Below are 27,283 nucleotides of genomic sequence, written 5' to 3' on the forward strand. Positions count from 1 at the left end.
ATATATACGCATAATATCTCCTGCAAAAAAGGGAAAAAAATCTGCAATGCTCTAACACAAGCTATATACAAAACTATAACTGTTATTGCAGAAGTTATGAAGATTGAATAAGAAAATGAAGAGTTACAAATATGTCGTCAAGAAATGTATTTATTGGCTATAAACGATTTTGTTTTGTTGTCACAATCCCCCCAAACAAATAAACACCCCCCCCCCCAAAAAAATCAAAGCTAAAATCACGACCGGAAATGGCGTTGTGGATTATTTTGGTTAACTTTATTGTTTCCTAAGACGTCCCTGCTCACAAAATGGCAGGAAATCCATTTCCCTAGCGACATGTTCATTGTCTATTATAGAAAACATGGCCCTTTATTTGTCACCCACACTGGGCATTTCACGAGTAGGAAACTCGTCCGGGATATACAAAATAAGAGCAGCAAATATGTTAATGTTTGTTTTCAGGTGAATTATATCAAATAAACGCATTCTGACGTTGCTTTATTTTAAAGTTACTTTTAACATTCCAAGCAAGAGTTTTTGGGGAAAGGGATTTGTCAGTAACTTACCAGGCCGCGGTGTAACACTGCGGTCGGACTATGTTTTACGCTGGAGGTTTGGAAGCGGAAGTGTAGTATTTTACCAACAGAATAGTAATTTTGCTCCGTGCGTGTGAGAAAGGAAGAAAGGAGGGTAGCTTATAGTGAAGTGCAGCTGGGTTGGAAAAGGGCAAGGGGTACTTTTTTTTTTCAATATTTTTTATTCATCCATTCTGCCCGTTTACATCTCCTTATCCTGGCGAAAGGTTGAACGGTTAAAATGGAGGCGGACAGAACCGGCGGAGGATCAAACCCGAACTCCGGAGGCGGCGGCAGCAGCGGCGGCGGCAACGCCGGAGCGGGGCGCAACCCAAACGGGCCCAAAGCAGCACCGAGCCAGGCGACATCAGCTGCTGCGACCGGGGCGATGGCAGCGGCCGCAGCAGCAGCAGCCGCCGCCGGGGCTGTCCCCGGACCGTTGCAATCTCGGGAGCCGCAAGACGCGGAGTCGGGTATGACGCTTCCTGGGATCCTGCATTTCATCCAGTACGAGTGGGGACGCTTCCAGGCCGAGAAATACCGCTGGGAGGCTGAGAGAGACGAACTCAGGGTAAATGTATTTATCGTTAAGCCCGCGTTTGTAGCTGTAACGCCAAGTAAAGGCCTGGTAGGATATCACCGGAGCTCCTCCGGTGTTGCTTTGCGAATGTACACATGCCCTGGATGACAAAATGCTAATAGGCTAACCTTACAGTTGACCAGGATGCGTTATTACTAGACAGTAGATGAAAGTGTGGGAGCTGTATGACCTCCAGCTAAAGAAAAAAAAACAAAAGTCACTATCCTTTAAACATAAAAAAACAAAATTGTTACATAAAAATGATACCTTCTGGACTTATAATGTTGATGCAATCAATACAGATACACACCACAAAATTAGATAATAGAGTTTTAGCAAGCAAGCTATCCTGCAAATTAAAAGGTAGTCAAACAGTTTAGGTGTGGCTACCTTGTCTCTCCTTGATACTTTATGCAGGTAAACATCAAAGACGCGCCTGGTTTACACGCTATCTAAGAGTTTAGCATTTATTCGTATGTGAAAATAGACAGTAGTTGGTAATCTGATTTTTCATACCCCACAGGAACGATTCAACCAATTTGTAGGTGTGGTGTTGTGGTTAAAAATGATAACGATGTTAACCAGCTGTGATTTCCCTTTGCAATTACTGCATTCATAGATGTGTAGGCATTCATATATTGCTCTTACTCAAGAAAAGTCAACGTAAAACAGTGAGTAGTTTGATGGCTAAGATATTTATTCACAAAACAATTTGCACAGTGAGACACAATGATCAGTGTGACCTTTGAACATAGGCACACAAGACAGCTAAATTGAGATGCAGTTCCCTGAGGCACAACAGACTGTGATCTGTAGTATGAATGCCTCTGTACCTGATGGCACTCAGACACACACACAAAACTTTTTTTTACTGTATGTAATAAAATTGTATTTACATTAGTGATCATTAATACATGAGTACTGATGATCAATAACAAGTGTTAGATTACTGCAAATTTCCACCCCATGTGCAGCAAAACATGCAATTGTATCTATTATCTTTACTATGTGTAGTTTGTGAATAGTGAATGTAGAATGACACTAAAAACACTGTTTGCCTTAAAGGTAAGTGGTTTAAATCTGTACAACGGCCAGAAAAATGAATGTGAATGTGTGACTCAGTGCCAAAGGAATCCCCATGAGCAATGTGCGATTCCCCCAAAGGTCCCAGTTATTCAGAGGCCAACAGCAAAAGACAGACACAGTACTATTCACCTCATCAGCATGCATTAAATTAAAAAGCAGAGCATTACTGGGCAAGATTGTGCTTTCTCGTCAGATTGTTCCAGGATTAAGAAAGGTTAGGAAAACATACAAACATATTTTCTTAACTCTGTGCTTGAACAGTTCATCTTTTCATTTGTGGTTATCCATCAACTACAGTTTTCTTGTAATTATGATGAACTCTCTTACTTTGCCCTTAACTCAAACATATGTAGTTATAAATAGGGGCTTGATAAAATATGAATGAACAATAACAAACTGGTGGTGCTTGCTTGCTTTTCTAAAAACGAAGGAAGACCGGGAATGAAAAGCAGAAGCAAGTGATTGCCATGTCCGACATGCCATTAAGTGCTTGTTATGGAACTTTGTTTGTTTGTATGCATTTGCTGCACATGGTCTGGTTTCATGAGTACAATTAGCACCACGTCCTGTGCTCAGAGGAAGAGAAGATAACTGGAGTGCTGGGCTGAAAATTTGACCTGGCTTACATTTTAACACCCCCAGGCCTCTGGCTTTTGTTGCCAACATGCTTGCAGCTCTCTCTCACTGAGCCAGTTAGCATGCCCCCCGGTCATAACCTGCAAAGTTAACATACTGTACATGTTTCCACAGTTTGCTCACATGTTGCCTGCACATGATATTTTATGCATTTTATTTCAAAGGCTATACAGAGCCACGTGCAAAAATCTGAGATGTCAGGGGGCAACAAAATTATCAGCAGTATCTGACAGGAAATTAACACTATTGCCTTAGATCTGCAGGACTTTTTGTACGACAGAATAGATGTCTTTGTAGCTTAGCACGTCTCTGCGGGACCACAACACGTGTGCCGTCTCTGTGCCCGTGTTCGTGTGTTAAGCCACCTGTGGTGCTGTGTCTTCACTGACAGGTGGCCGTGGCTTTTGCCTGTCTGTAATTCAGACACTTAAGAAGCTTTGGTGTATTCTATGAAAACACACTACTGCCCTCTTGTTTCTAAGTAGATGTTGTTTTTGCATGATCATAATCATAATTTAATAGACAGACTATGTCTCAGATATTGAACCGAGTCATTTATTCTACAGGGTAAAGGGATGACCTCAACCTGTCCTCCTTTGAAGTGTTCTCATTTTCAGCTGTTTAATTTTATTAAGCGTGTCAGTAGTGGCGTAGAATAGATTACTGGTGACCCAAATTACATCACTTCCTGTTCTGTGTGGGCCTGGGGGTCCCTGGGTACATATCTCTAATTAATAGCTCTGAGCTCTCAGCCATGACACACACATGACTTCCATATGTATTGTATTATACAGCACCCCTCCTTCACTTGCAGTCTTCCTGTTATATATGCAGCTATTTTTTTTGTATGCATGTTTTTTCCATATTTTTTTTCCATTCCATTCTTTTCTCATGAAATCTTAAAAATTATATAATTTTTTATTTTTTTTTGCTTTGAAATCAAGCATGTTTTAACCAAACTTAGTCATGAAATCCAACTTTTTTGGGATGTTATTATTTAGCTACCGCTCTTGCACTGCACACACACCCTAACACACTCCATCAAAGCACACTGTCCCAGAAAGGTTCATTGCTCTACTTGTTTGCTCATGAATTCTCTCACGGGAACGAAGGGATAAAAAGATGGAGGATGGCCAGTGGAGGAAGAAAGCTGCCCTTGACCCTGTTCTGCAGCTAGTAGAGAAGGACTGACAGAATAGGCTAAATGTGGCTGTGCTCCATGTGACGACAAACTCTGGAAAGGTCAGCGGCAGTAGGCCACATGGAGGAAAACCCACCGACAGGAAGGAGAGATCAGATGGCGTGACAGGTTCGCTTGCACCGTGGGCCCTTTGTACTTTAGGCTTGCTTAGTTTACCAACATATTATGAAGAAAATAACCACAGTGTCATTGTTACTAGGGCTATGGTAAATGACACCCAAGTGGTTTTATTCCTCTTTGACCTGTTTAACAGATGGAATCGGATTTTCTTTTAGCTTTCGATACAAAAAGCAGTGATGGGTTTCAGCCTGCTGTGCCACATCTGTTGGGATTGTCTCAACAGCTTCTGCTCCAATTTTAAGTCTCAGTCTCACAATGAGGTTCTCTACCTGAGGAATGGATGCCCTTGTCTTACAGCTCCTGGCCTGGATCCTGCACTGGGATGAGCACATGAGTAAAAGCAAGAATGTGAAGCAGGCAAAGGGCAGAAAAACAGACAAATGAAAGTGAAAAACTGTGCAAGTGTTACATCCTCTTATGCAATTACACTGTCTGCTGTAGCAGTCTCATTAAAAATGGTACATCCTTTTTTTTTCAGTGTAGAAGCTTTAAGTTTAAGAATAAGAGCTGGTGGTAAGTCATTCATGAAAACTTCCATATAGCAATAAAGCCTTTGAACTTTTGTTTTAGTTACCTTTAGGTATCAAGAAAAGACTGTTCTTGCATTGTGTTTGGGTCTGTGTGTGTGTATAAATGCAGCCTTGTTTCTAACTTGGCCAACAAGACCATGTCAGGGCTTTGAGGTTCTGGGCACTAGTTGTCATGTTTCACGGGTGAGGACTGCTTGAAAACTAGAGTGCACTGGGTGAGAAACCCCTGGGCATCCCCTAACTCACCAGAAAACAGGACCCGTGATGGGAGAACTCACTCCAAGGGCTCCGATGGTTCGACAGGGGCCGACAATGCCAGAGGCGTCAGTGATGGAGAGGCAGTGGCAAATTGATCAGACACTCCTCCTAAGAGCGAGGCTGTGGAGGGAGGGCAATCTTTTGAGTACATAACATGAACAAAACTTTCAATTTCTTCTAACTTGCGAGATACTGCTCGGTCCACCACCAGATGTTAAAGAACTTGCTCATGTTTCACCAGCTGAGTCCGGCCAGCCAGATCCTTCTGTCATGTTTCACAGGTGAGGACTCAAATGCAGGACACTGAAAAATAGTATTTACAGAGTTTATTCAGGAGGTAAGTCAAAGCCCCCCCAAACTGTACTGAAAAGCCACAACCACACCGCCTCACGTCCAACAGCCAGCGAACCAAGTAGATGGGCTGTCCATTGATGACCTGGGCAGGAGGTGGGGGGGCACAGGTGTTTGACCTGGGAGAGAAAAGAGTTATGGATTTTCATGTTCACAGTAACAAGATTAATGACGGCACTTATTTTAAAGGGTTTGATAAAACTTGGAGATAACCTCTTGGATTCAGTGTGTAGGTGGCTGTCTCTAGTGGACAGCCTTTTGCCCTGGGGAGTACCTGGGTGCAGGAAGACGATGTCAATCAGCTAACCACTTGTTGTGAGCAGCCATCCGAAGGACAGCAGAGGGGTTGACCTCCCATAGCCGCTGACAGCTCGAGCTCCATGTGGCTTGCTTGGTGGAGGCTACGCACCGCAGCGCTGCCTCCAGCTCTTGGTTTAACCACTCAGTCTGGCTATTGATCTGAGGATGGAATCCGGAGGATAAACTGACCTGAATGCCAAGAGAGGAACAAAATTCCTTCCACACATCAGACGAGGAACCAATGGCCTCGATCAGAAACGATAACCTGGAGTATGCCATGAAGACGGAAGACGTGTTTGGTGAGGAACTGGGCGGTGTCAAGGGCACTGGGAATCTTGAGCAGGGTGATTAGATGAGCTGCTTTGGAAAAACAATCGATTACTGTCATAATTAACAATTATTGTCACAGTGGTATTACCTAAGGATGGTGGAAGTCCGGTGACAAAGTCGGTGGAAAGGTGGGATCAAGGGCGGCCTAGAATTGGCAGGGGTTTAAGATGTCCAGTCAGGGGAGCTGAGGAGATTTTATTTCTAGCTCAGATTTTACAGGCTCCTATGTATCTCGAGCCAAAGAGGGCCACCAAAACAGTCTCTGGAGAAACTTAATTATATAATAGATTCTGAAGTGACGTGAACTTGGCTGTGTGAGCCCAATGAATTACCTGGGATTGGACAGATGATGGGACATAGAGGTGGTTGGGAGGTCCGGTTCCTGGATCTGGCTCATTCTGCTGAGCGGTCCACACCAGCGACTCCACCTCCAGGGCAGGATGCAGGTAAGATGGTTTCTTTCTTGGATGGAAGTTCAGAATTAGTAAACTAACTGGAGAGAACATCCCGAGAGAAGAGAGGGCTGCCTGAAGAGAAGTCGTGTTTGCTGATTCCAGCTGGTCAGATTGTTCCGTCATGCTTCATGGGTGAGGACTCTAATGTTGGACACTGAAAAATAGTCTTTACAGAGTTTATTCAAAAGGTAAGTCAAAACCACAAGGCTGCGGAGAGTCAGTAGCGGCTTGAGGCTGCGGGGTGTCCGTGGGCGTCTCACACATTCATAAACACCAACTCCAGAGGGTGTTTATGATCCCTTCAGAGGGATTTCCAAGCATATAAAGTCTGTATAGAGAGAGGAACTAATCCAAGAGCAAAAGGTAGCAAAATCCAAACAGGTGCCAACTTGAGTACCTGGCTGATGAAATGATCTGGTGATGACTGAAAGCTTCCACTAGCTTACATGCACACATGAGAAACAGGTGAGTGACAAATAACCTGCCACAGGTGAGCATTGAACCCCGTGGGTGGAGCCACCAGGACACACCTGTCTCCGCACATATGCAAGACACCGCACAACACACACACAAAGAGGCAGAAAAACAAAACCATAGAAAACACAAACAGGCCAGCCAGAGCTCCCAGGGGATCATGACACTCATCCTTCTAGGAACACAGGGTGAGACTGGTACATAGGGGTGTAATGCTTATCTGTGTCCAAAGGCAAGTTGTAGCTCGTCTGTGTGTGAGTAAGAGCAGAAACGTGTATCCTTGCCCCACAAGGGTGAAGTAAACACGTTCTGCTTAGAGGTGGAATGTGTGAAAAAAATATTGCTAATTTGATGACTCATTCACTTATGCACATGATCAAATTTACACCATTAAACAGTCAAGTCATTATTCAAACCATAGTGAGATTACTGGCCACTGGGTTGGCTTAGTAGGTGAGCACGTCCTTTGTCCTATAGGCCCTTTGCTGCGTGTCTTACTCTCTCTTCCCACTTTCTTGTCTAGCTTCACTGTTCGCTGTCCAATAAAGGTAAAAAATAAATAAATAAATAAATAAAAAATTCGTAAAACAATTAGTGAAATTACTGTAACTGTGTCTGTCTTCAGGAGGCTGCTGCTGAGTCAAGCACTTTTGTTCCCTCAAGTACAAGTTAGGTTTACAGTGAGGGTCATAAACTCACCTGTCTGTAGCTGATGGTCACAACGTCATTTTTAGTTGAAGTCTTTTAGTAGGTTTTTAAGCAGGATTGCATGTCAAGGCTGTTTTCACAAAGCGACTCATTCATCCAATGACACGAAAGAGTCAGCACACTGAAAAATCTGACTTAACAGTTTATTTGTGTAAAAAGACCGCAGATTCCTCAAATACCGACCTCTACCTGAAAAATTGTACACAGGGCAGCTAACATAAAACAATAATGCCTTTTAGATTTGAAGTTTGTTTGTTTTTTCAATCTTGGACTGCATTCCATCTATGCACAACCTTTTATAGTACACGGTATATAATGCACATGCTGTGCTGTGATACCTAAACCTCCCACACCATCAACTGGTTATTACAACACTCGAGCTCTGTTTATCTGGTATTTTAGTAAGTTTATGCACATTTATGTCTGATTATGTCACTCTGAAACATGTGTTTTTGCTTGCATTGAATGCGCAAATACATCATTGTATTTGCCATTACAGAACACAACTGCGTAATAACTACTTGCATGTGTTGAAATGCAAATGTATAGGAGTGCTGTTCATGCATGGCTAAGCTAAACTGTTTTTGATTTCATCTCAGTAATGGCTAAGAGGCTATTTCAGTACTGACTTGCCCCTCTTAGTTTAGGCCAATTGTAAGCCACGTGAAGTATCTGTATTTCAGGACCTCTTAGGCCATTCCTGCAGTGTTAACAGACTAGCTTTGACAGTTATCTCCAAAACTCTCAGATAAGCATATAAAATCACATTGCATTAATCAGGATTACTCAGCAGCAGTAGCAAGGTTTGCTTGGCAGATTATCCTGTGTTCCACTAGCCCTTCTAGCTGGTTACATGACTGTGTGTGTGTGTGTGTGTGTGTGTGTGTGTGTGTGTGTGTGTGTGTGTGTGTGTGTGTGTGTGTGTGTGTGTGTGTGTGTGTGTGTGTGTGTGTGTGTGCTTTTTCTTAGAGATTGACTACCCTCCCAAGCAGACCAAGTGTCTGCCCCATGAGATGGCGTTTTTAGACTGTTCCAGTTTTATAGAATTGCGTATGTGTGTGGGAGCAGACTCGTGGACACAGACAGGGGCGTGCAGAGGAGAACTGGGCTGTAAAAGAAGCTGTATTAATGCTCCAGCACCACTTGGCACAGGGAGAGAAAAAAAAATGCCTGTTGTGCCCACAGTTACCATCCTGTGAGTAGAGACAGGGTTAGGGCTTTTAAACCTACTTCTGACAGCGATCACTATTTTGTTTGTTTTGTTTCCCCTCACTGGGGCATTTTTCTTCTCCAACCAACAGCGGGCAGGATAGTGCCTGATGTTAAATGAGTTTTACATAAAAGCTGCATTCTGTGAGCTGTCAGCAGCCGGTTTGAAACCGGCATTAGCAATCTTTGCCATCAACTCTGGAATTCATTTCACATTTTTGTCAAAACTTGCATTATGATGGCTTACTCAAGAGAAACCCTATCTTGATGTAGTCTTTGGAAGCTGTGTCATCACTGTACTTTCTTGTTTCTCTCAAAACTCTTTGGTGAAAAGTCAGAACAAGCAGTGAACATCTCTTTCCTCAAGGTAAGAATTTTATCAGCCATGAGGAAGGAAATGGACGGGAAATGAGAGAGGAAGCACAATGAAGGATGAGTTTTGAAAGAGGGTGTTTGAATTTGGCTGCCCCGTGTCTTGTTTTTCCTCCTTTTGCAGATGCGCAGTGAGACCTCGGTTAGGAAAGTTAAAAATAAGAGCCCTATTCCACAACCCTCTACTTATTCCTCTTGGTTTTCAAAAGTCTTTTTTTTTTCTTTTTTGCAGAGCTAGTCACATCAAACTTTTTTCTTCAGTCTCTCATTGTGATATTCTGTTGGTATTGATTGCTTTACTTTTCAGCCAATGCACACATTTTGTATCCAGTTCTTTTCAGTCTCAATTTATCTTAGTTTTGTTTACGCTTATGTGGGTGGATGTGGGGTGTGTGTTCCTTACTATGCTGTGTATATGTGTATTTCAGGCTCAGGTGGCGTTCCTTCAGGGTGAGAGGAAAGGGCAGGAGAATATGAAACAGGACCTGGTGAGGCGAATCAAAATGCTGGAGTACGCTCTCAAACAAGAGAGGTAAAACAAATTCCTGGAAAGTCCCTCTTTGTGTCCCAGTCTCTTTATGTCAGTAATTCTTTCAGATTATCCTGGCAGTTTGCATTCTTCAGGCAGAATGATTTTGGTAGTGAAAGATTTATTTGTGTAAGCTTGAAATGTTGCCCTCATGTGTTCCTTTGTTGCATTACAGGGCTAAGCACCAAAAGCTGAAGACAGGAAATGACCAGAGTCCTGGGGACAAGAAACCAGAGACGGAGGCAGATCAACGTATGTTTGACTAAGCGCTTATATACTCTGTTATTTGGATGCATTATGGTGTCTACTTCCGTTTCATTTACATTCCTGTGGAGTGTTGAGTGCAGCTCGAAGTTTCTGCTTTTCTCTTTTTCTTCTCATGCCTTGCTGTTGCATCACTATTGAACAATCTATTTTCTGTAGTTCCCAATGGGCCGGCTGAGTCAGATTCAGAGCCAGCCAATCAGATGTCCTGGAAGGAGGGACGTCAGCTACTACGCAAGTAAGGCTTCACCATCATCTGCTCCTTTTATCTCAGTGCCATACTAATGTGTTCCATCAGAACTTTATCTTTGACATTAAACTTCTGATCTAGACTTAAATGATTCATTTATATAACTATGTGTGTATGTTTTTGCATACTTTTTGCTGTGAATGTAGATATCTTGAGGAAGTGGGTTATTCAGACACCATCCTGGACATGCGTTCTAAGCGTGTGCGCTCCCTTCTCGGGCGGAGCAGCCCTGAAGCTAATGGGCCCCCACCCAGTGAGAGCTGTCCTGAGCCTGAACCACGAGCAGGTGGAGAGTCCTTGTTGGTCAGACAAATAGAGGAACAAATAAAAAGGTGAGACAGTGGATGCACACGCCCGTCTTTGAAGTTGCAAAGCACAAGAGTTGTATTGTGAGCAGTGATGGCACAGTAAACATTTACCTTTTGCAGTACAAAAAGCCAGTTTCTTTTTTTTTCTTTTTATGCTTTAGATGTCCTTGTTTGAAACCTACTTCTTAAAAGTCTGAACGTTCTATTGCTGCTAGTTGTGTATGTAAAAGTTTGTGTCTTTCACATAATCAGTTTATGTATCATGCAGGGTGTTGTCATATGCAGAAATTCAGTGGACAAATTATGGCAGCATTTACTTACAGTCTTGTTACAAACTATGTAGACAAAGCATAATTTTTTTTTACATCATGTCGTAATTTAATTATTCATTCACAAACATGGCGGACTGACACATTAACTGGGGATTTATGCTTCAGTGGGAAATCTGCACCGTAGCTACACTGTAACCGCAAACCCCTCTGAAACCCTACACTGTAACCTATGGCGTATGCTGACTTGCACCTCCCTAGAAATTTAACTACACGTCAGGTCGGCTCAGCCCGCAACTATTCTGTTTGGTACCGTCAACTCCTCCCTTGCATTTCCAGCTACTTTTCACTGCAGTTTGTTAATTTATCAGTGAGAGAATAACAATCATTGTCTCAACATAAGGACTAATAATCATAGAGTCAATATATGGACTTACAAATGTCATCAAATTCCTGGAGGGAGATTGCTGAAACTATCGGAATGGATGTGATGGAATGTACAAAGAGATGGAAAAACTTGAGGGATAAATATGTTTGCCCCAGAAAAAAATGACCACAACAAAAAGTGGGGACCCAGGAGGAAAAAAAAAAAGACCCAGCATTTTATTTGTTTTAAATATTTGCTTTTGTTTGTTTCTACCTCATAAAACACCAGGGTACAACCACAAAGTAATTAACACATAATGCATCAGCAAAAGTATACATAGATTATGTTCTGGCTCTACAAAGATTCACTGCAGAAGTTTAATCAGGCCTAAGGCATACTGAATCCTAAACCTGTCAAACATGTCTTACGCAAAGTGCAGCGGAGTTTAGAATGACCTAAATCAGGATTCTTTTTGGAAAATCTGACTGTTTTCCAATATGGTGATAGCTAATGGTATCCTATTACAAACAGTGAATATTATCCAAATTAGAAATTAGAATTACCTCTCAGAAATTCATTAAGCAATAGATGGGTATATGAGATAACTCTCATTGTATCGTGAGTAGGGCTGCAACTAACGACTATTTTGATAGTCGATTAGTCATCGACTATTGAAACGATTAGTCGACTAATCAGATTATGAATCACATAATTATGAATTGGCACTTATTTAGCTATCAACTTTTACATTTAGCATAAGGTTATTTAAAATGTGGTAGTAAACACACGGAAGATGGATACTTCATTCAAAAATTTTAATCAGGTTTGCTGCTGATATAAATTTAATGGTCCATTTTTCCAACCATAAAAAATAAATATAGTACTTTTTCTTCCCTGTAAAACAAAGTTGGCACAGTTTCACCAGTAGCCCCCATGACTAAACATGCCGCTGAATGCTATCTGGTCATTTCCGGGTCCAAATGCTCCTAAATAAACAGCAATGGCATAACCAAAGACTGTTCACTATTAAAGATGATTGTAACATACCTTACCAACTGTAGCCATTTCTGCTTCTCTTTCTCATCGGTAAAATGACACCTGGTTAAAACAACCAGGGACACATATTATACACATATACACATACAATCTAAATTCTAAAGCTAGCAAAAAATGACGTGACAGAAGATGTCTGCAAGTGAGACAATTCATCATGTTGATGAGGCTGTTTAATGGTCACTGCAGCCAAATTTAAGACAGCTGTCACTTCAGTGTGCAGACGAGCTCAAAAGTAAAGTTTTATGGCCAAATGTGGCATGTTTCATTTTTATTTCATGATAAATAGGAAGTTAAAAGGTCTGAAGTTGATTCTAAGTATTAAATTTGCATTTGGTAGCTGTTCACGGGAGCTCTCAACCTCCACTCTAAGAGGTCCATGACTTAGCTGAAAATAAACCATACCAAATAGCAGAAATTTTAGCAGTAACCAAATCAACAAACTGGTACATTCCTAAGAAGAATGCAGCATAAAGTAGACCACAGAAAACAACTAAGTGAGTGATTGCAGAAATATTTCCTTTTTAAGGAAAAAAATAAGCCCTCCACAACATCCAGCCAAGTCAAGAACACTGTGGAGAAGGTAGTTGTGAATTCAAGGAACACCACAGAAAGCTTTACCACAGGATGCAACCCAGTGGGAACACAAAGTACAAAAGACAAGGCTTTGAAGAGATGAAACCAATATTAACTTATACCAGAATGATTGGAAGAGAGGGAAAAGAGGGGCTCAGCATCCAAAGCATCCCACATCATCTGTCAAATGTGATGCAGTCAGTGCAAAAAAGTGCCAGTAATAATAACTATAACAACAAATGAAGAAGTCTGTACTTTCTGCTTAGATTCTCTCAAATGCTGTTCAGATGGAACATGAACCAAAAAAAACAACCCAAGAGCAAATCTTAAGACTTAAGTATAATTAATATATTTTAATGTATGGTTATGTTAACTTTTCCAAATGCCGTTGAGCCTGTTAAAAGCAAAGTGTAATGCTAAAAATGCCTGTAATTTCTCAGCCCACTATCAAAACTGAAAGGCTTTTGTTCAGATACTCTGTGGCAATATGGTGTTCTTCAGATCCTACCCAAACCCAACTGTACGTACCCATAAGTCTCAAGTCGTTCACAGATGTTGCGATGTCCAGTTTTGAAATTATTTAAAAAGAGTATAATGTTATGCAGTATAATTAAACTCCTCCTTCCCCCAGCCGTTCAGTCCATGATCTGAACAATCTTTTTGTTCGTCTTTGAATTAAACATGCGGTCAAGATACTCAGCTGTGCGTCTGTTTGTAGGAATGCGGGCAAGGAAAGCTCTAAGGAACGTGTGGGTGCTTCGGTGCTTGATAAGATCCCCTTCCTGCATGGCTGTGAGGATGATGACGAAGATGACAGTGATGAGGAAGATGAATTCCAAGGCATGGCCACGGACTGCATCGATGGTCCACGCAAGAGCAAAAAGTCTCGTGTAAAGGTATGGAAGATTAAATGTCCAAGAAATGTTTTCACAACAAAACCCCCAAACAAACTACAAGCTACTTATCATACGTCCAACCCTGCTCTCTACTCTGTTCTCATGTCCAGATGGGTTCGGAGCCTATGACCACAGATCTGGACCCTGAAGACGAGGAGGACGAAGACGACTCAGAAGATGCCCTCAGTGAATTTGACTTCCTGGGCTCAGGGGAGGATGGGGAGGGGGCGGGAGAGGCCCGGATCTCGGGGGATGGACGGGAGTTAGGTACGCTGTTGCCATAGCAACATCATCAGCACAAGCACTGCCAGGATCACTGCCACAAGTGTATCTGTCTTTATTGTCCCTATCCTTGCTCACCTTTTTATCTTTTACTTCTCATTGTGTCTTGACATCTCTTCTTGTCAATAAAACCAACCTCTTTTCCCAACCACCTGTCTCTCTGTCCTGTTTCACAAGCTGTCAGTCTGTGACTCTTCAGGGCTGTGTAGCAGTCATCTTTGTCTGTAGATGTACTTTCTGTGGTCCAGGGCCATTTCAAAGGTTACCACGCATGCTGCCTTCTCTTTTTATGTGTTCACATTTCACTCTTTGAACCATATTTACACTGTAGCTGTGCCTTTGTGAATAAAATTGTATGAGTGTATGTTGTTATCATATGTAAAGAATGAGGTTTGTCTTCTAGTTTCTTTCTGCCTTTGTTTCTCTTATCTGTCTCACTGTTGACCTCCCCGTCCTCCTTCGACCTCTCTGCGTGACTGTATTGTGTCTCTCTCCTCTTGCTGGGTTCAGAGAACCGCAGGAACAAGTTACAAGGAATGATGTCAGACTTCCCCCCTAAACCTAGCCCGCCCCCATCTGTATCCGGACAGGCTCGCTCCGGGGAAGGTAAGACTTCCCTACCAAATATGCCAATAAAAACACAGATTATTCTCTGGCAAGCATTCCTTTTTTAGTTTTCCCCTGTGCAATTGTAGCTTAGTTGCTGACTCTCAAATTTAGATGCTTGCGTAGGGGTAAGCTTGCAAGGTTGCTCCTAGGACTATAAATGTTTCCAGTGGTACACAGTGTGGGAGTAGGGAAGCGGAATAAATGAAGTCTTGCCACAACTATCTAGGATTGATCACTATATTTTAAAGTGATCTCAGCATGTTTTTCTAGATCCCTGACTTTTGTCAAGTTGAAGTCATAGTGGTTGTGCTTTTCCCCTTACAACCTGCAGGTGGTGCCCTGGGTTTCTCCTCTGACGTCTTCATCATGGATGCCGTCGGCGGAGGTGACATGAACCTTGGAGAGCTGGCTGATCTCACTGTTGCCAATGACAACGATCTTTCCATGGATGTAATTTCATGTTTTGTTCTGATTAAAGCAAAGTATGCAATACAAGCTGCACGTGTACATTCAAAACATTTGAATGTTGACTCTTTTCAAATGTGTGTCCCGTCAGATGCAGGATAACAGAGAGGAGTTTAAAAAGACATGGAACCCCCGTTTCACACTACGCAGTCACTTTGATGCCATCCGCGCTTTGACCTTTCACCCCAGCCAAGCAGTCCTGCTCACAGCCTCGGAGGATGGTACACTAAAACTTTGGAATCTTAACAAGGCCATGCACTCTAAAAAGTAAGACCCCTACTGGTTAAAAAAAAAAAAAAAAAAAAAGTTGTTAAATCACAAATTTATTTATCCAGGATTTTGAAAAGATGTACCATTTTACCCCATACAAATATGAGCTGAAACACAGCGGAGAATTAAGTCCAGATGGAAATTTAATAAGGTGTCTCTCTATAGGAATGCAGCTTTGGACGTTGAGCCCATCTACACATTCAGAGCACACAAGTGAGTTCGGCCTGAGAACAATAAAAGTCCTGCAACCTGCATGCAGAATTTGCAAATAATTTCAGTGTTTCATTTAAAAAATATAAAAGTCAACATTTTTATTGGAAATTGGTTTGCAGTTCATGCTTTGTTCACAAAATAAGGTGCAGTCCATTAATGCCTTTCTCTTGGTCTAGTGGAGCCGTTCTGTCACTGACCATGGGTGAAGACGGAGAGTCCTGCTACAGCGGAGGTCTAGATGGAACCATCAGGTGTTGGAAAATGCCGGACCTGAATGTGGATCCCTACGATAACTACGGTGAGTTCCTAACAGCTGGTTATGTTGCAGCATTACTGTTTATTGCATTTCTTAATCTTTTTTGTTTTATGTGTTTCTCTATCCAGATCCTGGTATTGAAAGCAGTGTACTAGCAGGCCATGAGGACAGCGTGTGGGGTCTGACTTACTCTGCAGTTCACCATCGTCTTGCCTCATGCTCAGCAGATGGCACCATTCGCATCTGGGATCCTCAGAACTCATCCCCCTGCATGTCTGTCTTCAATAAGGAGAGAGGTAGACATCTGCGTAGACTTTGTGGGTTTGTTTTTGAGCGTTGTTGTCTATCCAGTGCCCACATCCTCATCATGTCCTGTGTTTTCCCAGAGCACGGAACACCTACCTCAGTGGCCTTTGTGGCCACTGATCCCAACCAGGTGGTGGTGTCATTTGACGGTGGTGAGACGCTGCTCTATGACCTCAATACAGAGCAGAGCGTCACTATGCTAGATACACAGACCAAAGATGGTATGTTCTGAACACAATCTTCAATACCATGTGCAACACTTGCTTTTGCCACATGAGTAATAATCTGTTCAGTTATAAGTGAAAATGAATAAATAGATAGAATTCCGAGATGAAACTGAATATTCTGTCTTCCTTTGCAGGCAGTGAGCTGATCAACCGTGTCGTCAGTCACCCATCTGAGCCCGTCTCTATCACTGCACACGAGAACCGCACCATCCGCTTCGTGGACAACAAGACGGGTATGTGCAGGAGATGCACTGACAATCTGATGATTCCCTCTGGACTTACAGGAATGTGTTTTCTCAGATGCATCTAAATAAACTTGCTTTGTCTGTTTGTACAGGTAAAGTTGTCCACTCAATGGTGGCACACTTAGATGCAGTCACCTGTCTTACTACAGACCCTAAAGGCACTTACCTCATCTCTGGCAGTAAGTATTCCTCAGTTATTTATACCTTCTAAGCAAAACAGCATCTTAAGAAATCCTATAAAATCTGTAGCCTCTGCAAAAATAATAATGTAACACACTGAATAGGCTGTGTATTAAATCTAGGTTGTAAAAGGATTCCTTTACATGGTTCTTCAGTCATCTTTGCCCCTTATGACACTGCTGTCTTTGCCGCACCTCCTCCAGGCCACGACTGCTCAGTGCGCTTATGGATGCTGGACAACAGGACGTGTGTGCAGGAGATCACTGCCCACAGGAAGAAGCATGACGAGGCCATTCATGACGTGGCCTTCCACTCTTCCCAGCCCTTCATTGCCAGCGCTGGCGCAGATGCACTTGCCAAAATCTTTGTCTGACATCGCTGTCGTCATTTTGGTGAGATGTAGGATGCCAGGAAGGAACCAGTGTCAGGCACAGAGGGAGCGGGGTTTTAGCAGATTACAGATTTTGACAACCCATAAATAGTGACAGACAGATGATTATGTTTCCCAACTAACAAGCAAACATGCCATCCTTTTATAGATTTTTGGATTTTTAAATCCTTTAAATAACAAACTGTGTATATTTATATTAACATAGTTTCTTGCCCCCCCCCCCCCCCCCCCCCCCCCCCCCCCCCCTGTTTTTTTATTGGTGTCTGGAGCAGTTCTGAAAAGTTGCTTTTGTTTTTCCTTCTTCTCCATTTAGAGTCCTACATTAATAACTGGGCCAAAAGAGACTGAAGACTACAGTGGACACATTTCACCTGCTCACACACACACATACAAAATTTGTCCTGCACCCCACTGGCTGGGTCATCGCCACAGGACGTCAACTCCACCCTCCCGGCTCCCAAAATTCCTCACTGTTCTCTAAAGGCTCAGTGACTTCTTGTAATACTAATCATACCTTGTAATGCTTTTTTATAACTTTAAAATTCTGGCTGCTCTGTTTTCAAGTAATCATGTTTGGAGTAACACTTTTCTACACTACAATATTCTGTTCTGCTTTTTTTTTTTTTTTTTCACCAGTCTGCCAGCGGTTATCGCAAAGCACTTCGTGTGTATGCTTGTGCGCTTCAAGTGCTGACACACTGCTTGCATTTCACTGAGAACCAAGGAGGAAACACTTCATTTTAAGTCATTAAAACATTGCTTGTGGCTAACACTGATACGTAGGTGTGACCTAAAGGAATAACGGATCTCGATGTTGACAGAAAACACCTGAACCGACCTCTGCATTGGGAATCGACGCATTACATTCCAAAGACTCCGGGTAGAGGATGTGTGGTGTTGGAGGATGTTTACCTTAGTTGTGTGTGACGTAAGGAAGCACTAGAAAGAGGCTAAAATAGCGTTTGATCAAATAGCTTTAATTTCAACATTGTCAGAAAGACACCCTAGTTGCATTGTATGTCTGATTGTTATAGAGTCCCCATGATTCTGCCTCTAGTTGTGTGTGTGTGTGCGCGTAAGATTAGCTGTCACTTAGATTCCTCTCACAAACTTTACTTATTTCTATATATGTACAGTTTGAAATCGACCATGCAAATTGAGTCTCTCACACTGCGTTAACCAGCTTAGGATGGATCTCATTGAGCATAGTTCAAGTCTACCTTTAGAGAGGTGTGAGGCTGGTCTGGTGCTTTTTACTGTACAGAGGATTGTGTGTGTGTGTGTGTGTGTCCGTATGTTTGTATATGCACTAGTTTAACCACGGTGCTATGAAGACCTCGTCAGTCTTGAGTCAGAATCAGGGACATGTTTTGTGATTGTTTCTCTATGTTGAGTAAAATCATCATTCACGTGACACTTCACTGTTGGATCATTTGATTAACTGCGTTCAAACTTGAGAATTGACAGTCGGTGTTAGTTAGGTTTTTCATTAGAGGGATGTGCATAAGGTCGGCCCGTGATTGTTCCAGGCTCGAAGAGTGCATCGAGCAGGTAATTATATTATAACGAAGGAGCTCAGATGAGAGATGGGCTCTCTGAGGTCAGTGCCAGTTTTTTGCGGGAGGCTCTCGGCTGTTTTTTATTTATTCGGGCTTTCAGAAAAGCCTCGTATCACCTTCACTTGAGTGTCAAGGTGAGGATTTCTTGTTCTTGAATGATGTACACGAGTAGCATATTAGCCAGAGAACGACTATTGTAAAACTTGGATCCTCTTGCTGTAGAGGGGATGCTGGAAGGGTAAAAATACTCCACTTAAAATTCCGCCACAAATAGGAAGCATTGATTTTTATTTTTTTTTTATAAGATGTGTGGGTGTCACTTGAGCTCAGTGACTCAGTTTAGTATGTAACCCATCTAGCTAATATGTTATAATTCTGCTAGTTTTAAGAAACCCAGACAACGTTTGGCTCAGTTGGAGGCGGTTATTTTGAGACCCACGTTTCTTTGCATCTTCATTTCTGGTGGTAACTACAGGGCAGCTTGTTTGCTTTAAGTTGCCTCTTCACAGCTGACCTCAACTCAGATTAGCCAAGCACACTATTGGTCAGATGTCAGTTGATAGTAGGCTGGAGGTAAACACGCAGTCACTGGGGACACTAGCATTCATAGTTCATTTATATATATATATAATATTATTTTCAAACAGGGTGGTGGACTGTTGTGTGAAATTAGACAAGATGTCACACTGCTGTTCCTTTGACATAAGTCTGTCAAAGAAAACAACACGGGGCAACTACATTGTTGTACTGCTGCTGGGCATAACGTCCTCTCATCACATTGACATTTTGGCCCCCTTGTTGCACTACATCTAAAAGTGAATGCTTTAGCTTACAAGAGAATAGACAGGGTGCAGAAATAATGTTTTGCAGGTATTTCTTATACAATCTGAAGTGAATGCTACAAGGGTGGAACTGCTGCTGTTCACGGTTAATTGACAGCGGGAGATAGTGACACTGTCTTTTCACTCTGAGCCCCTGGGCCCCTGCCTGAGAATGAAGACAAATCAGTATGACACATCACAAAAAGAAAAATAGAAATCGAAGCAGAGGTTGTAAATGATGGTTAAAGTTGCCATTTCGTGCTGTAAATGTCCATCATTTCTTTGTTTTCTTTTTTGTTTTTTTTTTTTCTCTCTCCTTTGGTTATGAATATGATTATTAAGATGTAAGAATACTGTAGTATCATAAGTGAATCATTCTTCCTTGCTAGGCATAGAACTTGCTTGTGATTGATAATGGCAATGTACAACTTGTAAAAAAGCAAAATGATTAAAAAACATGAAAAATAGAAGAAAACTAGATTTAAAAAACAAAACAAAAACAAATCTGTTACCAGTCAGAGGCCAAGGTAAAGGACTCTCATTTCTTTGTGTTTTTATTTTTTTATTAGCAATTTATCACTGTGTGATATTTTGTACATCATATTAAGCTGTTTTCAATTTCCTCTAACTACAAGGGATAAGAGACCTGCTTTTTATTAATTTGTCTTATTATATATTTTTGAACTGCATTTTAGCTTGTATCAAATGACTTTCTCTTTTTGTTTACGGGTCCCCTGTTGTATGTCATTAAGGAAGAAAAGAAAAAAAAAAATGAAAATTTTGTACAGTGAATTGAGAGCTGAGTTTTTTTGTATGTCTGTCTGCTCGGGGATATTATACATGTAAGGAAACATGGAAAAGGTGAAGGTGTGAACACAATGCTTTCTTTGGAAAATCCACTATAGACGTAGGCTGTATGAATATCTACTGTAAGGCTGTTCTCTAGGAATTTAGTTTTAAGCTTTCATACATTGAAATTATATGAACAACAGAGACTGGGATTTCCTGAATTTCAGTTTTAGTATTTGTCAAGTAGCCCATAATGACTAATCTAAGCTAATCTCCTGTTCCACCACATCAAGCCAAAGGTGCTCCTCTGGATTGAGATCTGGTGACTGTGGAGGCCTTTTGGGTACAGAGAACTATTCAAAAATCCAGTTTGAGATGACCTGAGATTTGTGATGTTGTGTGTTATCCTGCTGAAAGCAGCCATCAGGGGGTGGATACACTGGTCAAAAAGGGATGGGCATGGTCAGCAACAATGCTTACACCAAATTCTGTCCATGTTCACATTGTACATGTTGAGTGTTCAGTGATGCTCTTCTGGTTGTAAAAACGTGATTCTTTGTGTTGCTGCCTTCCTATTAGCTTGAAGCAATCTGGTCATTCTTTTCTGACCTCTGGCATCAACAGAGGAGACAGGCAGTTACTCTAGGAGAGCTGAACAGGGCTGTAGAAAGTCCTTACCCCATCATGACCTCCAGCAGGTCACTGGTTTGAATGTCTCTGACCAAACAATCAGAAACAGACTTCCATGACAGTAGAAAAACACCGCTTTTTCTAATGTCAGCATTTCATTTTGAAGAAGAGTAGTGATCTTTGATATTTTTCCTGTATTCCACCAGATTCAGCTGTTTTCCCAGTGTAGACTGTTACATGAAATTCTTGTATTTTTGCCAGTTATATTATGGAGCCATGCGACTACCAATGGGCCCCAACAGTTTTGCGTGAGTGTGAATCTGTAAGCATGCACTGATCATTTTAGGGGTGAAAAAAGGTCATCTTTGAGGGATGTGTTTCGTGTGCCTTTAAAGAGGTACTTGAGTAAAAACATGGCCTCCTGCCTTTGCTGTACACAAAAACAGCTGTTAGTGTGTATTTGCACCTCGCTGCTTTCACAGCCAAAGATAAACATGCGGCTTGGCCGAGGGGTAATTTCATTAGTGATGGGAGGGGGAGAAAAAAATGTAGGGGCATTTTCGGTGCAGAAGAGGCTTTAGAAATGGTCGTGCAGCCTGCAGGACTCATCTGAAGAAGACACGAGCTTTGAGGGGGAGCCTGTCACAGAATGCTTACTGGAGTCCTCCACTTCTGTGAATGCCTCTGACCCTTCCTCTGAAAGTGGAGAGGACACTGAGGATCCAAACAGTGAGTGGATTTTGCAAAATGACAAATGAACACTGGAGGTGTTCATTGTTAGGATGGAGTGATGTGGATGCCCAAGAGATTCAAGCAAACATAGGACTTCTCATTCTGGTAGGTGCTTATTAGTCCAAAGGGTAATCTACCTGCAGCCTGTGGGTGACCAGTCTTAAGGGCCACCATGTCCCACAAACAATTTCAAATGATAAGCACCAGCCTCCGGTTCAATGACTAACTCACCTGTCCTTCTCGACACAATGAGGACAAGCTTTCTTCTTTCCAGAATATCTGGGACAAGTGGAAACAGTGTCTCCCACTCCTGTTCAATCCAGGGGATGACATCTGTGTTGATAAACAGCTCGTACCCTTCAGAGGCCACTGCAAATTCTGGCAGTACATGCCCAGCAAGCCAGAGCCAGAGACATATGGACTAAAAATCTGGGTCACCGCAGACGTCGCCACATCATATGCCTGGAGGTGCCAGGTATATACTGGAAAAGCTGCTGGTGGTGCTCCAGAGATGGGCCAAGGAAAGTGAGTCTGAGAGAGCTGTCTTCTTATCTCTGCATTCACAGCCACCACCACACCAGTGAGCTACATCCTGTGGTGGAGAAGAAATGTCCTCATTCTGAGCAGCAAACAGCTGCTGCCGTGGTGGTGGAGCTACAGACCACTGTTTCTGTCCTCACAGAAACCACCGCTACTGCCGCTGCTGCCACCAGCTTGACCAAAAGGAGGGGTGTGTGCAGGTTGTGCACAGACCTAAAAAAAAGAGGTCTTCTACCACCTGGACCAAGTGTAACAGCTGCATTTGTAGAGAGGAACAGGTCACATGCAGGATCTGCTGATTTGCTGGTGGGCTACATGTGCACACGCACACACACACGTACACACACACACACACACCATTAGATATCCAGATGAAATCCTTGGACCCACTGTCAGACCCTACCCTGGTGCAGTGGGTCCTGGGTTCCTTCCAGTGCACAGATAGGCCATATAAACTAGTACTATACTGAGCTGCTGCAATGAAATTTCAGCAAGATGGACTGCATGTCATTTTTTTGCTTTCAGGCCTAATTTTCATTTCCATTAAACCATGTAGGATCCTTTAATTCCTAACACATTAGCCAGTCAATATCAGTATAGATGTCCAGCATGATTTTTTTTCCCATTGAGATCTGATGTGTTCTCAAAGTGTTCCTTTAATTTTGTGAGCAGTTTAGCATTTAAGCACCAACAAGGTGATTCCAAAGAGCTACTTGCTAAAAACACGGCACATTTTGGTATGATGTACAGCCTGAAACTGGACATGTATTTTCAAAGTACTCATTTTTTTAAATTAAATTAAATTAAATTATTTTTTTTTGAGCAATGTACTTAACATTTTACATCCAAAACTGTAGGATCTATTTTTTTTTCAAACACTGCCCTCTTGTGGTGGTAAATAGAATCCGCTTCAGCAGTTTTCCCAGTTGCTGAGTTTTTGGGGTCTCTTGCGTAATCTCCATTTCTTTCCACGGGCATTTTACCTCAGTTAATTTGTATGAAATGACAAATGTGAAATGCCCACACATAAACAAGCATGACAATGACACTGAGATAATAAACAGAACACACAGACTTTTTGCATAACTTAAGTAGGAAACCACAAATTTCTCAGGCATTCTTTCTGTGTTAAATGATTAGATTACCAGTGAGGAATCACAGTCACGCTAATAACTGCAGTAACCAAGCCTTAAAAATCTGCAGCATACAGCCTGTCAGTGTCCAAACCCACGCCATCCCAGAATTCTCAAGCCATGAATCTTCTCAATTTTCCTGACCCCTGCAGCATGGAAAAAACCATCAATAGGTGTGGTCCTATTTTGCAGTTTATGAGGCGTATCTGCTTCAAATGCAGAGAGAAAAAAGGTGCTGTAGATGAAAAATAAGGCAATTTTATAGAGACAGAAGGTGGCTTGTGAACTTTAAAGTGAGGACGAGGAAGTGGTAGGAGGAGTTTTTAGCGTGGAGGAGCACCCTGGTGCACGTATCTGTGCTGGCCTCAGCTATACGGGAGGGAGCAAACAAGATAAATAACCCTTAACCAAGGAAGGGAGACAGAAGAGGAAAGGGAGGAGGGGGAAGTTTGGGAGTCGGGACTTTCTAAATCTCCATTGGCTTCAGGATGTGCCAGTCATTTCACTTCCTCCTCGGTTAGGGTAAGATGCAAAGGCAGGAGGGAGGGTAGAGGGAGGTACCCACAGACAGCCCCTTTTCTCTCTCTTCATTTTCACAAAAAAAGACAGAACAGGGGTTGAAACTGAAACAGGGCAAGGTCTCGTAAAAGGAGTGCGGTCTCTAGCGCTCCTTTATTCTCACGGTTTCCTGTGTAAGGAGGCCATTTTGTAAGTCAACCTGGAGAAGAGCACAACAAAGTTTGGGCATTGTTTTTGTTTTCTCTCGCGCGCGCCCACGGCTGGGTTTCACAACCAAGTTTGGACTTTCTCCTCTGCAGAGCAGCGCCTGTGGATAGAAGACGTGAAGGAGGGGAGCACGTTGGAGGTGTCGTGCTCTCCGTCTCTTGTACCTTGTGAGTGTTTCGCACACATTGCTCACGCCTGTCATTCCCCGACAATAAGAGAAGTCTGGAAACGAGCGGGAGAAAGAGGTGTCAGAGAGGAAGAAAAGTAGCACACTGCTTCCTGGATAAGGATTTTCTTCCTTGGTCCACTGGAAGGGGGTGGACGCAGGACTCAGAGGAAGCCGGGTGGTCCGCTCAGTGTGCGTGTATGTGTGTGTACCCCTCCGTTTGAATGAGTGTGGCTTTTCCGAGAACGTCAGACTGCACCTGTGTGTGTGTTTGTGTCAAGCAGCAGACCAGAGACAGCGGACTCTAAATGGCTAACGCTAGCCCTTGTATGCCCTCGGGGGCAGCGATAGCCCAGGTCTTCTTCCCCCCAGGTGGCACCTCACCACCGAACTCAGCTATGATGCAGCAGGGAACCTCCATATCCATCCCCTCTTTCCCGCACACAGCGGCTTTCCCGTGATGGACCTGACGGCAGGGCAAGGTGCCGGTGGGGCTTTGATGCCCACAATGTCCCAAACTCCAGCAGGGGTGTCATTCATCATCCAGATTGGTCTGACCAGAGAATCTGTCCTGATGCCGCAGGCTGCTGACCTGGCGTATGTGAAACAAATGGCCTGCTCTATAGTTGACACCAAGGTAAGAAATGGGTGTGTGTGGTGTATGTTTTCTCCAGATGGAAAGTTGCTCAGGTGCAAGCCCTTCATGCCATGTGTAGTTTTCTCATCTGTCAGGTGAACAGGTTGAGCTGTACCTTTCTCTGTCAGTGTGTGTGTGTGTGTGTGTGCGCGCGCGCGTGTGTTTTGTGCGTTCTGGTCTTCCAGTAAAATCTTTGTTTACACAGAGGTTAATGAAAGCATTCCAACAGCAGGTGGATATTTGATTATTTCCATTGCTTAAAAAGGTCAATTTAATGGAGGTTAGTGAGAGCTACATTTATTACATAGTAATAATGCGCAGAAGACAAGCTTCTCCAGCTCCTGTGACCTAAGTTTGTAATGGTCAAACGCTGCTTTCACTTCTCCTCAGCGCAGCATCAGGAGTTTTGCATTTCATGCCATATGAACACATTTGGCCAATTTTAGTACTCTGCTGTACGCTTCAGTGATTTTTTTTTTTTTTCTGCTGTCAGTGATCATTATAGTTTTGCCACTTTTTTCTTTACCTTGCATTTACTGTTTTACCTTAATGATCTTAATGTGAGTAATAAAGTAATAGTAATAATAATAATAAATATATATAAAGGCCATCTTTTAAAGGAAGCCTTCCACTGTATTTTATATGTGAAATCTGAAAAGTGTAGATTTCTTGCAAAAAAAAAAAAAAAAACGCCTTTTAACTGAAAGAGAACATTAAAACACGTGCAAAGAAAAGGCTTGGAGGGGGAGAAGTACTGCAGTGACATCCTCTTTACAACAGGAAGCAACAAGTGTTATGGGAAATCTATATCTATATATGTATATATCCATTCATTAAGCTGGTAGTTTGAGCAGTGCATGTGTTGTATCTGCCAGCTAGGGTGATTAACAGATTCCCACAGCCTGCTCAGAGCCGCTCTGTAAAACACTACATCACTGAAAATGTTCCAGGAAGCAGTGGTAACTCTCGCCATCCAGTTTAAGCTCTTTGCTAATGTGTTTTTGTGCACAACAGTCTTTGTTCTCTGGTCATATGAGTGGTTCACCGTCATGCACTAATTTAGAGACACAGATAATTCAGCAATGCTCTGTATCTGTTGGTTCATCTTTATTGGACAGTATGGAACAGGGTAACAGTGTTACTTCAACTGAGGATCCTCAGCAAATAATACACTGCGTAACATTAGAGAGGCTGTTTTCTTCACTCTTTTATTTCGTGTTTTCGCAGTAATTTTGACCCTTATGTATTTCGTCTCCGTTTTCATGCTTTTCCAAATTTGAAAGGGAGTTGCATGACTCGAAAACCCCTGCACCGGCTTCACATTGAATTGTACCTTAGGAGTCATAAGCAGTTTTCTGTTGTACAACCTGTTTAATCGTTCCTCTAGCTGATTAGTCAGTTTCACAGATTCTCCTGGTGTAGTACAGTAAAAGAAGTTTGCACTGGAAATGAGTGAAAGAACATGCTGCAGTAGACAATGCTGAGAGCTTGTCAGTCAGTCACTAACCGAGTGATAAGGTGGCAGGGTATGCCCATGATTTTTTTTTTTAATAGCATATGGATAGCATAATTTAGATTGTAGTCAGAACTAATAGCACTGCTTAAGCATCACTTATGTTTCTGTGTGAACTAGGTGGCACCTGTGTCCGTTTCTAGGTGGTTCTTCATGTGCGTTATCCTTTGTAGGTACTTTTTCTGTAACTCCACCGTGACACGCCAGGGAAGCAAAAAGGTGCGAGGCAGGAAGTATACAGGCGGGAGTCATGAGCATAACTGACTAATATGGCAGATTAGGTTGAAAAGGCTGAAAAGGCTAACTGGGTACAGGAGCTGCAAATGAGGTGTTTATCTCCAGGGTCTGTGTTAAATAAATAAATTATGAAAATCATTTTTCAGGGCCATAATTCCAGAGAGCTTTTCTAACACGATGACTCCCATCCAGACGGAATTGTCTTTGCTTTTTCAGACAGAGAGAGGAATGTTGTTTCCACAGCAGAATGATAAATACACATTTGGGTACCATTTTGTGGCTTTAGAAAGAAGAAGAAAAAAAAAAGATCCTGTTCAGCAAAAAAACAGGGACTTTATTTTTGCTTTGCTTCAACCTTGGTGTTTTCAACATCTTCAGGCCCCTTTGGCTTGGCTGAAAGATAGCAAACTCAAAAACTTGATTTTTAAATGTTGAAGATCCATAAGCTTCAGATATCCTTGAAATTATTTAATGAAATGGTACAGCCCTAAAAGTATGGATTATGGGCTTGAATGTTTTCCATGCTGTAAATATTATTGTTTTAAAGAACAGTTGGGACATCTTATTTATTTGGAAAGGGATAGCTTGATTTCACCAGTAACCTAAGCTTGATAAGCATGGGTTGCCTTATTTGAATATGGTGGTGATGTGTCAGATTA

At 42.3% G+C, this 27,283-nt stretch overlaps 2 protein-coding genes across 4 annotated transcripts in view; both read left to right on the forward strand.

The window, feature by feature from the left end:
* The first annotated feature begins 654 nt into the window (after nt 1-654).
* strn4 (striatin, calmodulin binding protein 4) lies at nt 655-20,317 on the forward strand. Of its 2 annotated transcripts, XM_030744334.1 has the most exons (19): nt 655-1,146; nt 9,614-9,717; nt 9,890-9,966; nt 10,138-10,216; nt 10,375-10,560; nt 13,520-13,697; nt 13,808-13,964; nt 14,490-14,585; nt 14,920-15,038; nt 15,145-15,320; nt 15,489-15,536; nt 15,713-15,834; nt 15,921-16,088; nt 16,179-16,319; nt 16,460-16,558; nt 16,663-16,749; nt 16,954-17,142; nt 17,455-17,639; nt 17,778-20,317. In XM_030744334.1, the coding sequence occupies exons 1-17, from the start codon at nt 817-819 to the stop codon at nt 17,121-17,123; spliced, it is 2,337 nt and encodes a 778-aa protein (XP_030600194.1). In that variant the 5' UTR covers nt 655-816; the 3' UTR covers nt 17,124-17,142; nt 17,455-17,639; nt 17,778-20,317. The 2 variants fall into 2 exon arrangements, with proteins under 2 accessions (XP_030600194.1, XP_030600193.1); XM_030744333.1 differs by lacking the exon at nt 17,778-20,317 and having other exon boundaries at nt 817-1,146; nt 17,455-17,770.
* Nucleotides 20,318-23,913: 3,596 nt separating this feature from the next.
* prkd2 (protein kinase D2) overlaps nt 23,914-27,283 on the forward strand; it is a 37,714-nt gene continuing 34,344 nt past the window's right edge. Inside the window, exon 1 of one of the 2 annotated variants that reach the window (XM_030744488.1) lies at nt 23,914-24,874. In XM_030744488.1, coding sequence (XP_030600348.1) covers nt 24,698-24,874 — 177 coding nt within the window. In that variant the 5' untranslated portion in view covers nt 23,914-24,697. The remainder of the gene's footprint in view (nt 24,875-27,283) is intronic. The other variant, XM_030744489.1, reaches the window with a different exon arrangement.

The sequence above is a fragment of the Archocentrus centrarchus genome, chromosome 13 (genome assembly GCF_007364275.1).
Source record: "Archocentrus centrarchus isolate MPI-CPG fArcCen1 chromosome 13, fArcCen1, whole genome shotgun sequence".
NCBI lineage: Eukaryota > Metazoa > Chordata > Actinopteri > Cichliformes > Cichlidae > Archocentrus > Archocentrus centrarchus.

Bases quoted from the DNA above. Each gene is read 5' to 3' on its own strand.
- strn4 (XM_030744334.1), top strand. From the start codon at position 817: ATGGAGGCGGACAGAACCGGCGGAGGATCAAACCCGAACTCCGGAGGC. The intron at 9,718-9,889 runs GTAAAACAAATT...GTTGCATTACAG, and splicing joins TACGCTCTCAAACAAGAGAG to GGCTAAGCACCAAAAGCTGA. The intron at 15,835-15,920 runs GTGAGTTCCTAA...TTCTCTATCCAG, and splicing joins GGATCCCTACGATAACTACG to ATCCTGGTATTGAAAGCAGT.